This window comes from Lipomyces doorenjongii (assembly GCF_038497915.1).
Source record: "Lipomyces doorenjongii strain NRRL Y-27504 unplaced genomic scaffold V1508scaffold_178, whole genome shotgun sequence".
NCBI classification, from domain to species: Eukaryota; Fungi; Ascomycota; class Lipomycetes; order Lipomycetales; family Lipomycetaceae; genus Lipomyces; species Lipomyces doorenjongii.
The window spans coordinates 1-14,837 of record NW_027118245.1 but is presented as its reverse complement, the minus strand read 5'-3'; the positions used below and the strand labels follow the sequence as shown (position 1 = coordinate 14,837).

Here is a 14,837-nt window from a genome sequence, read left to right as displayed (position 1 = left end):
CTACTTCAAATGTTATTTGAAGTATCTAAGTGAGCCTCTCTTTTAACATTGAAGTATCTAAGTGAGCCTCTCTTTTAACTTATTTATATAAAATCTATATATAAAATCCATCCTGCGAGCGAATCTGCACAAACCCTAAATACATCCGCTTGACCCTAACCACCATCCTTTAAGATATCTACCCCAGCCACAGCCAGTCACCTCTACCCCTTTTTCCTCCATCCGGGCTCCGAGGAGTTCCGTCGTTGAGTATGGGAGGCCACTCAAAGTGCCTCCCACTGTGCGGCTCTTTGTGTGCAATTTCTCTCCCTCCAGCGTTGGTTCAGTGAATATTTTTGTATATATTAGTGCATCAAATCAATTGGTCAGCTTTAACATGTACCAGGTGCATGCGAATTATTACCCGGCGCTGAATCTCTTTGCATAGGGGAATGCGCGGAGTTCCTACAGTTAGTTCTCATCGTTAGCATGCTAAAATGTTTTGTTATAAGCTATCCAGCTAGTGCAACATATAGTGGAAACCCCTTTGACTCCTCATAGAAAGTTGCGCGAGACGTATAATATGAGCCGACGATGATTAGAATATTATTTCATTCCCAGGCTTAGAGACTTCTGATGCCGACGCTATTTCGGCCGAACTATAGACTTGTGTATTAGCATGCGAAGACGTTTAGGAGACAGACGGTACACATCCTCTAACTCGTCGAGCCACAGCCATCGGTCCACTAGTTAGGGAATTCGAGAAAAGCACTTACATCAAAGACAGTGACAACGTTTCTCAAAAATGGTTCACCAATAACCCAGCGACCATCGAGATCGGCTTCAACGAGAGGACCTACACAGTAGTCTGAATATTCTTTGACTTTTCCGAGCGAGGAATCTTTGAAGGGGAACCACCACCCCGCGTATTCGAGGTGGATTTTAGGGTTCTCGGAACAAGGGTATGACCAGAATCCGTTTCCAAGTGGTTCAGAACCAGAGATGGCATTATAAAACATCCGAACATCCTCTGCCGGGGCAAGAACAAAAGGCGATGTCATGTCAATGGTACCCAGGATGTTACTCTGAATAAGGTTGCCATTTAAAAGCACAGTCTTAAACAAAACCTGCCAGAAACCGGTGCACTTGACAGGAGCGAAGAGAAGCTCATCATGATAACGTGCAAGGCCACCAAAGGAGAGAACTCCGGAGAAATCGTTTTTAAATTCAATGGCAAAGATACTATCGGCAAGCTTTCTCTTCTCTTTGGCATTCTCGAAAAAGTGGGGAAGCGATGTCTGGGAGAGTGACGAGTGAGCAAGGCCCATGATACTTCCAGAAGGATCCAAGGTTCGGAGAGATGCTCGAGGAGGATTGCAGTGCGCGAATTCAACATTGAATTTCTTGTCGCCGAAGACAAGCGAATCCAGGGATTCAACGCAATCTTCGAATCCCAGCCTATCCTTGCTAACGTACGACTGCGAATTTCTTGCCTCGAAGCGTGTGCCACGAACTGACGTAGTACTTTCCACCCAGAAGTCGGAAGATGTCATGTCAATATCGAACTCGACTTTCTGTCCGGGGTTACCGAGCTCCACGTTCGCGTACCTGAAATTGTTAGGACCGATGTCGAAAGACGATACGTAGATATGAAAAGATATACCAGCTCCCATCCTCACCGATGGCAGCGAGTTTCTCGGACAAAGAGATAGCCTTGCGGACCACTTGGTTGCCATGTAATTCGCGTTTCGATCGCGAGTAGCGTTTGAGAGAGCTCTTGAGCACCTCGTTGAATCTGGACATGTTTGATATCCACTCAGGGTTATATACTCTGCCACCACGACGGTGTATGGGGACCTTTGCCACAATGCCTGAACTTGTAGCGTTATCCCCGTAGAATGGGACGTGAGCGAAGGAGAAGGCGATGTGCGCGAGTACCGCAAGAGCCAGTAAAAACGGTCGCATAAATGGAGCAAGAAATTAATGATAAGCAGTGTTGCGAGTATTGGCGTATAGCGAGAAAGTTATGGACGAGGAAACGAAAGAAGTGTGCACTCAACACAGTAAGAACTTAAGTGGGAAGCTGGACAAGCGAATTGTGTTTGCTGGAGTTCTGCACTCAGTCTTCTTGCCGTTCCAAGGAAATTATAGTCATAAATATAAACAAATAAACAAGGAATATAAGTAACAAGGAAAACGTCTAAGCCACCATGAGGTTGCAGCCAAATCTGATTGTAGATCCTGATCCTTGTTGCAGATCACCATCCTACAGAATCTTACCCTAGTCGGACATAATTATCTTTGTAGACCTTCTAGAAATATACCGACTGTAGAGAATAATGACTCTATTACAATGTCCAAGGTTAAGGTCACTCATACCTAATACTGTGGGTTACGGCTGTTTCGACAATCCCAATCTACCGAAACTAAGGGTCGTTATAGTTATTAAACAACTTATCTCAGCGGCCGAAAGGGACTGCTGGCGCCTGTCTCATAAAATATCTAGAGTTCTTCCCAACCGGACATCACCTTTTTCGTACAAACAGATCGCCAGCCTTCGTTCGAAACTCCGATAAGAGGGATAAGTGAACCAGGGCTAAAATTATTGTTGATCACTGAATCCTCATTATCAGGGACTGTTCCGCTACTCACATCAACGGGTTCATTAATTCCCCTGTCGTGCCTAGTCACCACCAGTTGCACTCTCGCCAGTCGAAAGTTCCGTACGAGACTACAGCATTAATTTGGGGTTTATGCATGACTAGTTGACGGTAGAGATGGAGACGATACCTAGTGATCCTTGTCACACGTGATTTCCGTTACCAATCGTTGGCTCACTTCTATCGTCTTGCGACTGAGGTCGATCAGTTCTTCCGGCACCACGTGATCGATTATCTCCTGCTGTTGGTTAATTTTGCTGGCGGCCATAATTTTATATTTTCATTGTTAAGGTCCAAAAGGTCCAATGTAGCCCAGATTTTTATGATAGGGCAAACTGGTCAATTTACAAAATAAAAGCGAATAAATAGTGCAACTATTCCTGGACCGTTTAAATAACATATTATTAATTTCAGATTAATAACGCAAATGGGTGATGTTTTCGTATGTTGCCTGGTACAGTTACTGGACTAGACTGGATGCACAAAACAAGCAAATCTTGCGTCCAACGTCGGTACTGGACATGCTCGTTTGAACTACTGAGATGCAAAACACAGATCAAATTATTTAACATTAAAGTCGAGGATAGGCTTATCATTTTATTACAACCTCTGTTTGCAAGAAATACACTACTGATCCAATTACTGCGGACATAGCTCAAGACAGTCGAGCAATTGGCTGGCATTAATGTGCATAAACGCGCTCTCTTGATCGTTGACTTCCAAGGTAATCAACACCGTATCGTCCAGCCATCCATGATAATAGTCATTTACAAGGCTATTCATATCCGGTGTCAACTTTGCCGCGTCCGCGGCCAAGTCCTCCCGCTTGGTTACCGCTTTATGCGGATTGACAAATGACTTGCTGCGATCTCTAAAATGCGAGTGATCCCACTCCATAGCCACTGTGAAAACCGTCGCCCTCTCGTCCGAGCCCATGTATATGAAGTTGGACGAGCGCGCGAGGATGCTGAACGGCGCAGTAGCGTTCATAATGACGAGATACCGTCTGTAGAAGACTTCGTGCAAATGCACATACTTTACATGCATGATCGACATCAGCACTGTATTGTCCAGAGTTGGCTCGCACGGATACTCGCACAGCGTCACGCGCAAAGAGTTTGTCGCCTGCTCGAGTGTCACCTTTTGACGGTCGGGGTCCGAAACAGATTTGCCGAGTGAGAGAATGCACTCCGGTGCCAGAGAGTCCACAGCGAGATTGTGCATACCATAATAATCGGATATGGATGTTAATGAACGCTCACCAATTCCGCGGTGCACAAATATTTCGGCTTTGTCATCAAACAGAAGCTGGTATGTTTTCTCCATCTCGGCGAGTGGAGTTGCACTTGGTAATGCGGTCAGATTTGCAAACCGGATCGGAACGGTCTCGACCTTGAGCTTCGGTCCCAGGTCAGGAATAATCGTCCGCAGGTCCACGACGAAGTCGTGCTTGCAATTAGTATGGCCGCCAGTACTGACGATCATTAACGGCTCGCCTCGGGGCGACATGAAGATACGCGGGGCAATGCGTCCGACTCCGGTTTCGATCACGGGAGCACAGGAACCTTCTGGAGACAACCAGTTCGGAAGATCAAGAACCTTGGGCTGATCCTTGCATGTGAGCATTCTTTGGTCGAACACATCAGAATTGATCCAGTTCATGTCGCAGTAAACGATGATATATTGCTCGATTGACTCGGTATTTACCGGCTCGAGAGATTGCAGTGCGAAGCCCACGTACGGGTACTGCGATCCTGGGGGATATGGAATCACATTTGGGTTAAATCTGAACATGTCGGACGGGGTGCTGTCGAACCATAGAAACGAGAGTCTGCACATTGTGCCCTCTGGATTTGCCACGTTGATAAGTATATTTGCGCCGCCGGGCCTGTGCAAATGGGAGCAGGACTGCAGCTGCTTGTTGTTGATGGTCTTGCGGTGCCGAAGGAGAGATCCGCCGGTGAGATGCTCTTCGTGGATGTCGTCGGCGACCCTGGCTGTTTGCGATCCGTTCCATTTCGGCTCTTCGAGGTCCGACTGGCGCCTGTTGTGTCTGCCAAAGTCGAAGATTGAGGCGGCAAAATTGCGGGTGCGGCTGTTGGAGCTACTGCTGGTCACGGCGATGATAGAGATGAAGCAAATGGCCAGAAGGACCCATGCGGCCTTGGGCTTCGGGAGAATGTATGCCATGGTAGTTCTGAGGTCAGAGTTTCATCCTGATGGGCTGTAACTTGCTATACAAGCGACAACAAGAGGTCATTGGAAGTAAGGCAGTCGCAACGGCAACAAATAATTGGGACGAGAGAGGTGAGAAAATTGGCGTAGGCTCTGTGATGGCAGACTTTGAAGATGGATGCTCCGCGGTAGACGAAGTGTGAGAGTAAAAGCGACACAACAATTTGAAGAACAAATGCACGTTAGTTCTACGCTGTATGCAAGATAGGAAGACTTCCGCTAAGCCACAGATGGCTATCGGCAAGAGGCAACAGGCAAGACAATAATAACGATGAGGGCCGAGTTTACCTTTATTCTGGGGTTGCAATTACCAGAAATTGCGAGTCTTATAGGGGACATCAATGCACCAGAATAAGAGGCGTTATTGTACAATTGGACTGTAGGTCACGATGCGGCACTTGACAGTGGATTCAGTTTCTGTCCTTGGACGATCACAGCCACAGCTTGCGGCGCCACACCGCAGGCACCTAATCTCGCAGAAAACAGGTGATATCTCGGCTAACTCGCTTTGAATAAATATGCGTAACAAATAACGTCCCTCAGTCCAATAATACACTCAGCTAACGCTCAGCTAACGATCCGTTAACTCTCGTTCTGGGAAGCATTGCAAATTAGCTGGACTTGTCCGTCATTGATCGGGTTCCAAGTTTGAGCTATTTTAACTTCTGTCATACGTACGATGGCTGCACTTAGGCGAATATTTCGGCGCTACGGTCGCACGGTCGCACGGTGGTTGGGGTTACAGTGTGGCGGGCCCAGCAACAAGGAGATAGAAATAGCATTCTGACAGTTGTTCCGTGAACAAAGAAAATCTTCCTCTTGCAAGAAAAAACAACATGTTATATGTACTCGGAACAACGCTTATTGTCCGCCTAATCCATGTTCGTCCTCGGAATCGGGCACGGACTAATGAAATATCACATGACATCAGCAAATCTGTACTATTGAGTTTTGTGCTACACTGCATCAACTCAGATCCCTAACCCTTATTACTGCAGCTCGTGCTGCTCGTTTGTAATCTCAAGAATGCAAGAAATCATAATATTGACCGCCGTTTCTATCGCCCCTCGACCGCTTGAATATTGCCTACATCTGCTAGTAATGTCGCAGCGTTGAATCCTTTACTTTGAGGTAGTTCAAGCTCAACCCTCGTTATAGGGGACAAGCTGATCTGCAGATTCCCACCCCTGAAGTCCAACATATGGCCGCCGTTGCCTCGGTTGTCTTCAACGAAGTGCAAATGGTATCCGGCAACCGAGAGGCCTTGCGAAAATCCAGGAGAATAGAACCCCACCAAAGTTCCCATGGTGTTCGACAATGTCCGTACGACCTGCCTCTTTCCAACATCGACTAAGCATTCACCCGGATACTCCTGCTTCCCAACGGTCCTGACAGTGATGTGCTCGAATTGGCCATCTATTCGAATAGCCACGAAAAGATTTCTCGCATTTGGAAGGCGTTCTGAAATATGCAAATCGAGAGCGTCTTTCCCAGACAAGGACCCGACTGCGACTTGTGTAGGCTGGAATCGTGTCACCATTGCAAACGGAACTACCATTTCGGGTTCTGCGATGAGTATCGAACCGTCCTGTTTCATTTGGTATGCGATGCCATCGATAACAACCATCTCCCCGTCAAAATCCTTGAAAGTGCCCAGACCATGGTCTCCTGACTCAAGCATTGTTGCGACGCTGATTCCCTCGTCCGCTACTCCATCCATCAGGGCATTAAGAATGGAGAATTGATAGAGCTTGTTGACTGCCATGGCTATAGGATCAGTTCCGCTTGACGATTTCTCGTTATCGTAGTCGACAGAAAACAAATCGAATGACACGAAACAGTTACCCTATCCCTGAGATGGATACGTCGATATCTTTGTGGTTTATGCCATTAGTTCCGGTTGATAGACCCGTTTGTTACAGAAATGATTACAATTGTCTGACGGAAAATCCCACTATCCTTTAATCGCACGGTGAAATTGTTCAATCAGCATGTCGATCTGAGGACAGAGGACCAGAAAGTAGTTGCTTTTTATACAGGACTTACAGGAGATCCGATTATATTATACACTAACTGGTGTCGACGTGTTCATGACCAGACCGAAGCTGATTTTAAATACCCTTGAACAAGTATTTATGGCATACATGCAACACGTTATGCATTCATGTATTACGTTGTAGGTCCTGTGTAGTGAAAGTTAGTTCTGTAGTGAAACAGTCTCGGCAAATTCTAGCAAATCCCGGTCATGTTTTCCATTGAATGACTAAAAACTAGTGCTCTGAACCTTATATTTAAATGGCAAATCTATCGTCTGATTAAGTTTTAAGAGGATATTCACGCTGTGCGGTCGAGTGACGTTGCTAGAGCAGGTCAAAAGTGTGGTCGGTTCTTTCTTCCTTGTCAAGCACCGTAGATAATTGAGAAAATGAAGGTCTGCTCATTTCTGAACTAGTCGATGACGTCATCGTTAGCTTTGAGGCAAGCTACGAGGGCGCCGCTCGGCACCTCTCGGATCCGATTCTATTATACCCAACCGCTAATCAACATTGTGAAGCCCGGGAGATACCGACGCTATCCTCGCAGCAACCCAGAATTTACGGCTGCGACTATATTTACAGTTGAGCCTTGCGAAGGGATCCGAACTATAGACGACACAATTACGAGTTTTTAATCGGAGCTTTGAAAATGGAGTTGCTTCCACAACCAAGGAATTGCGCCAACATCGTTGTTGACAGTTTGTACAATGCTGGCGTGAGACTCGTCTTCGGCATACCAGGAGCCAAAGTTGATGCCATCTTCGACGCCCTCCTCGATCATCCCGATATTAGGATGATTGTATGCAGACACGAACAGAATGCCGCTTTCATGGCGGCCGCCGTCGGTAGAATAACCGGTTGTCCAGGTGTTTGTATTGCCACGTCCGGACCGGGTGCCAGTAATTTGACAACTGGCTTGGCAACAGCCACAACCGAAGGAGATCCAGTTGTAGCCATTATCGGTTCTGTCTCGCGGCTGCAATCGACTAAGCGCACACACCAGTCAATGAGGGCCTTGGATGTTCTCAATCCCATCTGCAAAAGCACGATTGGAATCGAAGTTGAAGATCAAGTGGCAGAGGTCATGTTGGATGCGTTCCGCGTGGCCGCTTCATACCCGAGGGGAGCCACTGTCGTGTCCTTGCCATTGGATATAGCAAAAAGTGTATCCAAGATACCGGCTTTCCCTTCTGCTTCGTTCCGCTTGCCGGATCTTGGGCCCTCGCCACTGTCATGCATCGAATCAGTTGCTCATTTGATCGAGGAAGCCAGGTTGCCAGTGCTCTTCTTGGGTATGCGTTCCACTGCACCACACGTCATTGAAGTAATCAGGAACTTCCTCAGGCAGCACCCGATGCCAGTTGTGGAAACCTTTCAGGCTGCCGGTGCTGTATCAATGGACCTGGTGAATCTCTTTTACGGTCGTGTCGGGCTGTTCCGAAACCAACCTGGTGATAAGCTCCTTGCCAAATCAGACTTGGTCCTAACCGTGGGCTACGATCCCACAGAATATGATGCCAACCTGTGGAACGTGCATGGCAAGCTGCGCATCGTGCATATAGACTATCAGAGTTGTGATTTTGGGTTCCATTATCGGCCAGTCATCGAACTTATCGGATCCGTTGAACGCAACATTAGGTGTTTGGCTGAAAATATCATGAGCGTCACATCACAGTCCGAATCGGATATCTGTAGCGTCCTATACCAAGAATTTCATTCATGGAGAAAGACAGCCATCCCCAAAGAAGGATCTGGTCCGGTGAAGCCCTTACATTTCATCTCTTGTTTGCAACGCTATGTCTCTCCAACTACAAGAGTCACCTGCGATGTCGGTACCGTGTATATCTACATGATGCGCTACTACTTCGCCTATGAACCGGGCATGTTCCTGACTTCCAATGGCCAGCAAACACTTGGAGTGGGCCTTCCTTGGGCAATTGCTGCCTCTCTGGTCCAGGATCCTCCTTGCTCAAAGAAGGTCATTTCGCTCAGCGGCGATGGCGGTTTCATGTTCTCATCACAAGAGCTATCTACTGCAGTCCAACTGAAATGCAATATCACCCACTTTATATGGAATGATGGCCACTATAATATGGTCGAGTTTCAGGAGGAGCTCAAATATGGCCGTAGCAGTGGGATTGCACTGGGCGGGGTAGACTTTGTGCAGTTTGCCGAGGCTTTTAATGCGAGAGGCTTCCGTATCCGCTCCGGCGATGAGCTGGAGAGCGTGATGAAGGAAGCATTGGCATATGAAGGAGTCTCCATCGTGGACGTATTGATCGATTACAGTCGCAATCAGGATCTTGCAAACCACATAATTCCGGAGGAATATGTATAGTAAAGGATCAAGGCACTCCTGTTACATAATTGTGAATAATGTTCGGACAGACGGCCTCAGATATTGCATGGTTGGAGACAGGAATGTACAGACATCCCAGATTATTCAGTCCTTCTGGGGAATAATATTCAAGTGTTTTGGCACGGTCAAGGATTGTTGCTTTCGACACAGTTGCGAGAGTATAAAATATCGTACAACTCGCAGTACATGTTATGATCATGGCGAGTGTCATGGCGGTCTCTATTAAGAGTGGCTCGGGAGATTTTGTGAGCCGTGGTTCCTCGAGTTATTTACATTGTTTTACTGGACTGCAATTCCACTTATGTGTCTGCGTTAACAAGAATCGAATCCACACGCCTTCCATTAGGAACCTTCAGAGTCGCGACCGTAAGAAAACTTAGCCTGTCTTCGCAGCGTCTCACAGTAATTTCACACCGAACTACGCACCGAACTACATCAGTTTGAGATCGTGAAGTGCGATAACTGGGGGAACGAATACAAGATCGCTAAAGTGCGCTCATGTAAAATTGTATCCAGTGCATTGTGGATCGTCATATATTAATAGTTGGTGAAGGGGTAATAGGATCTGTGATAACAGTGAGTTTAGCGACCCTCAAAATACAAAAAAATTACCAATGGCTCAACCACCATATATTTATTCGCATTTGGATTCGTAAGATTCGTTTTCGTGCATACCATTGTTCGTGTTCGTCCTAAAATCTGATCTCCTGTTGTTCATCTTCTCGTACCATCGCTATAAAGCAGACCGTAATTTGCTTTCCTGACTCGCCATTCAGGTAACATCCTGACTCCTCCGGCTGCTGCTTGATCAAGCGGCAGATCCCCAGATAAGAAGCCGCATAAAGGGAATACAACGAAGGATATGTAGCTCAGTCAATACAACTTGCGACTATGGTTAGTCCAAGCTCCCGACCCTGAAGATACTGAGGACCAATATCAACGCGCTCTGAACTTTCTCGTGACCAACAATTACTGGAGCAATGTCTCGAAGTGCAGTTACCGCTCCATAAATACGAAGTGCTGGTGTACGGCGAAAAAAGTAGTGACAAATTCAAGAAGTGTGTTGAAACAACAACTATATCACTAGAAGTGGATAGTGATAATAACATGCGTATCTCTAAGTTCACGATAGGGAACTGCACAGTGTAGCCAAAACTAAGGTAGAAATCGTAAGATATGATGAAAGAAATGATTAACAGATAACAGCGACAGTCGAAGACATTGTCATCATGTCGACACCGTCATCAAAGTAGTATTATTAACCTCCGAGAATATGACTCACTGTCTGATGTTTCTACTCCTTGGCATAACCTCGCAAAGAGTTGTGATGTCACTATGAGAGTCTTTATGACTCAAACCGATCCTACAACTGAATAGACTAGAGAATTAGGATTCAGGAACTCAAGCATATAAGTAGAGATCGTATTCACCTTGGATACGATATCAATTGACTCAAGCCAACGAAATCGGACATCCACCAGCTCATTTCTTCAACAAGTTCTAATCGAACTGTCATCTTTGACTGCTATTAAATTCATCCATGTTTCAGAAGCGCTGAGTTGCAATTGAAACGGGGTTATTGTCGGAGAAGTATGAAAAACTCTAGAAAGACCAGCTCCGGTCAAATATTATTAGAAGCAATAAATGATCTAGTAGTTTGGCGCTTTCTCTTTTGGCGTTTTACTCTGCCCAGCTGCATTTGTGTAAATTGATCAGTTAAAAATCGCGGCCTGGTCTAGGGCTAGATCCTCGCACTTCTTTCGACCAATCGCGACATGCGTTGGACTTGGCGGGCTTACTCCGATTATTTTTTTAATTTTCTCTGGTATACGTTGTAGTTGAATTACAGTCTTCGGCATGTCAAATACCCATGTTTTTGCTCGTGAGATCATTGTGGCTAGCTGTTACTCCGCACTGGGTGTGTGCAGACTGAAAGGTTACTCAATACCCCACTTGGATCATACGCAACCAGCCCAGGAGCTATAAATCCACTCTGGATATTTGAAGCAGGTAATACCTCTCGTCGGGCGATTTGATACAGAGGTATAAAATTCAATTTGTCGATGCGTACCAGCCCTCGTACTGTCGTCAACTTGGCGACCGATATAACAACCACAATTGGCATCTAGCACGCCAGACACGGTTTGTACACGCCTACCGTTGATTTTGTTTTTCAGACCTTCTAACCGGCGCGCGTTGCCCGTATGGACTGACGCGAATGGAGAACACCGCGTTGCCGAGAATGTGTGGTTCGTAGACGGTCATTCGAGCTGGGACAAGTTCTTGAATGATATTCTCCTTTTTAAGCCCTGCAGAGGCATCTACTTTGCGCGAAGGGGGCCCTGGGGAAGCGCGAAGACTCGGATATTATCCCGAGAAACTTGCAGAGACGCTGCGAGTTATTCCCATACCACATGACTCGGAGGTATGCTGACCTCCCGCGTCACCATCATCATCATCATCATCAATTTCTTCTTCGGGTTCGTCATCACAACAGAGACTGGCATGCGAGTTTGTGACAGAACCTCATTATTGTTGTCAAAAGCTTCCGGAGCTGGGGGTACAGCGTGTGACTTTTGTCTTACTATCGGGGACGTATTCCAGCAATAACGTGGCTAGGATAGAACCATTTGCTCTGGTTATTTAAGGTTTGACACATGCATTCAACGAAGGTTTGCTCGTCCCGTCTTGTTTGTAGTACCAAATTGTTCTTGCATTCTCAGATACACACGCTATAATGTCTGCCATTGTCTTTTAAGGAACTGTAACGAATCAGATAAATTCAAATATATTTCTATTATCCGTAAATTATAGAGTTGTTATTCGTAACATGAAACCATACGTGAAGTTTATATTAAGCTACTATCGCAAGAATAAAATATATATCTGCAAATGTACACCAGCAGTTTTTCACTTTAAATTTAGTATTATAACTTCATATAATAAAAGTGTAATGGAATAAGATATAACGGCTGCTGGCCATCAAATACTCACCCCATAGCCGACTTACTTAAAAGTAATCCCGCTGGACATAGCCGCCAATGGTACCCTCGGTCCTGGCAACCTGGAACTCCCAATGATACTCGCCCTTAACACATGATCCAAAATCAACCACCACTTTCTCCCCACCTACTACCCTAAATTTTTCGTCCTCCAATTCATCACTTCCAGAGAAGTGATATGCGGTCTTTTCAAAGTTGACAAAGGCAACATTCTCATCTTCTGCCTGCCTGTTATGATAGAGATATAGCAATGCATCACCTTTTGACTCGTCATTGAGGGCTAGTTTGATAGACTTGAAATTACTAAACCCAAGTTCGTTCATTGTATAAAATGGCATGTCACATTGGCTGCCCTTCTCTTCCAGCCAGTACAAGGTTTCAGTAGGAGAATATTTAAGGTGGCCCTTAAAAAAGCACAGTGTAGCAGGGCAGATGAATTCTGCTGACGTCGACCAGACGAACGCCAATAAAATGAAGATAGCTCGAAATGTGTATGACATCCTTAGCCTTGAATTAGTAATAGTTCAAATGTCTAATAATTCGATGTATAGCTCACCTCACGATCATACTCAATTCAATTTTGTCAGAAGATAACTTGGGTGAGGGGATAGTTCGTCGCTCTAGCAAAATACTACTTACTTCCGGCGGAGAGCCTATCTTTTATATTTCGGGCCAAGCTTGCTGATGTACAGACTAAGTGCTGCGGGGCAATTGTTGCGACATGCTGCTCTTGGCAGCCTGTCAATAACACCAATACCCGTAGTACAGGACCGCTGGCGCACCTCCAGCCCAAATTGGACGCCAGCTCATGTCTGAAATAGCAGGTTCAATAATACTCGAGTCTCTATTACTTTCGGTGAATAATATGAGGCATTCCACTCAAGGCGAACAGGTTGTAAGGACGCCTGCTGCATCCGCAAAATTCATCTTTTTTACTACTACTGACAAAACTTATACAGTTATCATCGGCCAAACTTAAATGCATTGCCGCAATTTGTATTCTCATAGGAGCGCCGGATACAATTTTAATTCAGTCAGATCCTCTATCGGTGACTAGATTCATCCAAGACTGCCCGTAGTAAATACTTATTACAATCTGTTTCCCTAGAGCTCCAGAACGATATCCCATGTGACGGTTGATCATTGAGAGTGGTACGAAAAGGCGATCCATATGACTTCAGCCATGTACGACATAAACGAATTGATGTTGGTCCTCTTTGCTTAGACTGTAACGGTGCAACTAGGTCCTCGGAAATTTTAACTCAGGGGTCGCTTGCTTAAAAAGTATGGCCGTTTGTTTGGTTCGGAGTTTAACATACGGCTGCATTGTTCTATACAATTCAGTATATATTATTTATTGTTAATTAGCTTCAAATCCAAAAGCCTCTGCACGAGACAGTCTTAGTTTGCCTTCTGTCATGAGTTAAGCTTAGTCCGTGCGTCAGCACAGAAGCATCTTATGACATCTTCGCGAAAACGTGTAGGATGCTTTTAAGCTGAAACTAGCGCCGCGCACGGACATTCTCACAAGACGCAAACCATCTTCTGAAAGCGATTTGCTTTCGTAATTAGCCTGCAACAAAATTCCGTCTGGTCTGTATTTCCACCTTAATAAGAATAACTCGCATAGCCAAGCTACCGTACTAGATATGTGGATGAGTGGATCGAGTACCGTTGTTTTGTACCCCACAAACAAATCCTGAAGTTAATATGTCAACGGCTGCTCCAATTTCTGGCCATAGTGCTCTGGACTTCTCACTACCGTCGTACAGGTCGACGAGTAGACTAGACCCTGAACCACAGTTCCAGGTAGATGGCAAAGCCTGACAATCGTCAAATCTCTGCATTTACTTCCCCCATGAACTCCAATTTTCGCGTATGCAAAGACGGCAAGCAGGTATCATTAATAGGTCGTGCCTGGCTCTGAGCGAAGTGCAGCTAACCATTATTGAGCTTGTACAGTCCCCTGTTGCCCTGTCATAGGCTACACTTCAGGAACAGTACGGGTAAATACAATGCGTAAAGGAAACACGCCGCACGGCTGAAATGGAAAACTGGATTGGTGAGCTCAAAAGTCACTTTGATGATAGTCAAGGAAAGCGTTGCACGTGACACGCTCGCAGGCGAAACGATTGTTGATTATTTCTCCCAAAATGTCCGGACGTTTTCCCTACCCCTGTTCCCTGTTTTAACGAGTCTACAAAGAAGTACCGAACGAAAAACTTAAACTAAGCTGTTTGACCTATTCCTTTTATACTCTAGTTCCAACTTTAAAACATGCAACAACGATTCTTCAATACCCCTTGCCCTGAATTTTGTTTACCGTCGTCAAGAGGGACTCGTTTTGTTTACTAAACTTGCAGCAGTCTCCTTGTATTACACGCTTCCAATATACTAGTCGTATATTTTAATTTATCTTATTGATTGCATTAAAGCCTAAGTTGCGTAAAGCAATATGGTGATCCCGTGGTGAGTCGCAAGACCGTCGTAACGCGCGGAAAGGTACCGGCTAATAGTTAGCTCAAGGGACGTGCTATTCCCACTCGAAAGAGTGTTTTCAACTGAA

The 14,837-nt window shown here is 45.6% G+C and overlaps 5 protein-coding genes across 5 annotated transcripts; 1 reads left to right on the top strand and 4 right to left on the bottom strand.

Moving 5' to 3' along the window:
- Positions 1 to 107: 107 nt before the first annotated feature.
- On the bottom strand, positions 108 to 2,131 carry V1508DRAFT_84274 (aspartic peptidase domain-containing protein). Its single transcript, XM_066943075.1, has 3 exons — positions 1,643 to 2,131; positions 756 to 1,587; positions 108 to 638 (listed from the first exon to the last, which is right to left on the bottom strand). Exons 1-3 carry the CDS (start codon positions 1,942 to 1,944, stop codon positions 603 to 605), a joined length of 1,170 nt encoding a protein of 389 aa, XP_066792107.1. The 5' UTR covers positions 1,945 to 2,131; the 3' UTR covers positions 108 to 602.
- A 1,035-nt stretch (positions 2,132 to 3,166) lies between these two features.
- Positions 3,167 to 5,224, bottom strand: V1508DRAFT_428793 (uncharacterized protein). Its single transcript, XM_066941837.1, has one exon. It carries the CDS (start codon positions 4,827 to 4,829, stop codon positions 3,279 to 3,281), a length of 1,551 nt encoding a protein of 516 aa, XP_066792106.1. The 5' UTR covers positions 4,830 to 5,224; the 3' UTR covers positions 3,167 to 3,278.
- Positions 5,225 to 5,635: 411 nt separating this feature from the next.
- V1508DRAFT_428792 (alpha-acetolactate decarboxylase) lies at positions 5,636 to 6,704 on the bottom strand. Its single transcript, XM_066941836.1, has one exon. It carries the CDS (start codon positions 6,637 to 6,639, stop codon positions 5,932 to 5,934), a length of 708 nt encoding a protein of 235 aa, XP_066792105.1. The 5' UTR covers positions 6,640 to 6,704; the 3' UTR covers positions 5,636 to 5,931.
- Positions 6,705 to 7,245: 541 nt separating this feature from the next.
- On the top strand, positions 7,246 to 9,354 carry V1508DRAFT_84245 (thiamine diphosphate-binding protein). The gene has a single exon (XM_066943074.1). The coding sequence runs from the start codon at positions 7,560 to 7,562 to the stop codon at positions 9,246 to 9,248; it is 1,689 nt and encodes a 562-aa protein (XP_066792104.1). The 5' UTR covers positions 7,246 to 7,559; the 3' UTR covers positions 9,249 to 9,354.
- A 2,908-nt stretch (positions 9,355 to 12,262) lies between these two features.
- V1508DRAFT_446110 (uncharacterized protein) lies at positions 12,263 to 12,883 on the bottom strand. Its single transcript, XM_066942426.1, has 2 exons — positions 12,828 to 12,883; positions 12,263 to 12,772 (listed from the first exon to the last, which is right to left on the bottom strand). Exons 1-2 carry the CDS (start codon positions 12,836 to 12,838, stop codon positions 12,280 to 12,282), a joined length of 504 nt encoding a protein of 167 aa, XP_066792103.1. The 5' UTR covers positions 12,839 to 12,883; the 3' UTR covers positions 12,263 to 12,279.
- Positions 12,884 to 14,837: the final 1,954 nt, after the last annotated feature.

Coding starts and splice junctions, on each gene's coding strand:
- V1508DRAFT_84274 (XM_066943075.1), bottom strand. CDS start 1,944: ATGCGACCGTTTTTACTGGCTCTTGCGGTACTCGCGCACATCGCCTTC. Junction 1,588..1,642: donor ATCGGTGAGGATGGGAGCTG/GTATATCTTTTC, acceptor TAACAATTTCAG/GTACGCGAACGTGGAGCTCG. Junction 639..755: donor ACGTTGTCACTGTCTTTGAT/GTAAGTGCTTTT, acceptor ACAAGTCTATAG/TTCGGCCGAAATAGCGTCGG.
- V1508DRAFT_428793 (XM_066941837.1), bottom strand. CDS start 4,829: ATGGCATACATTCTCCCGAAGCCCAAGGCCGCATGGGTCCTTCTGGCC.
- V1508DRAFT_428792 (XM_066941836.1), bottom strand. CDS start 6,639: ATGGCAGTCAACAAGCTCTATCAATTCTCCATTCTTAATGCCCTGATG.
- V1508DRAFT_84245 (XM_066943074.1), top strand. CDS start 7,560: ATGGAGTTGCTTCCACAACCAAGGAATTGCGCCAACATCGTTGTTGAC.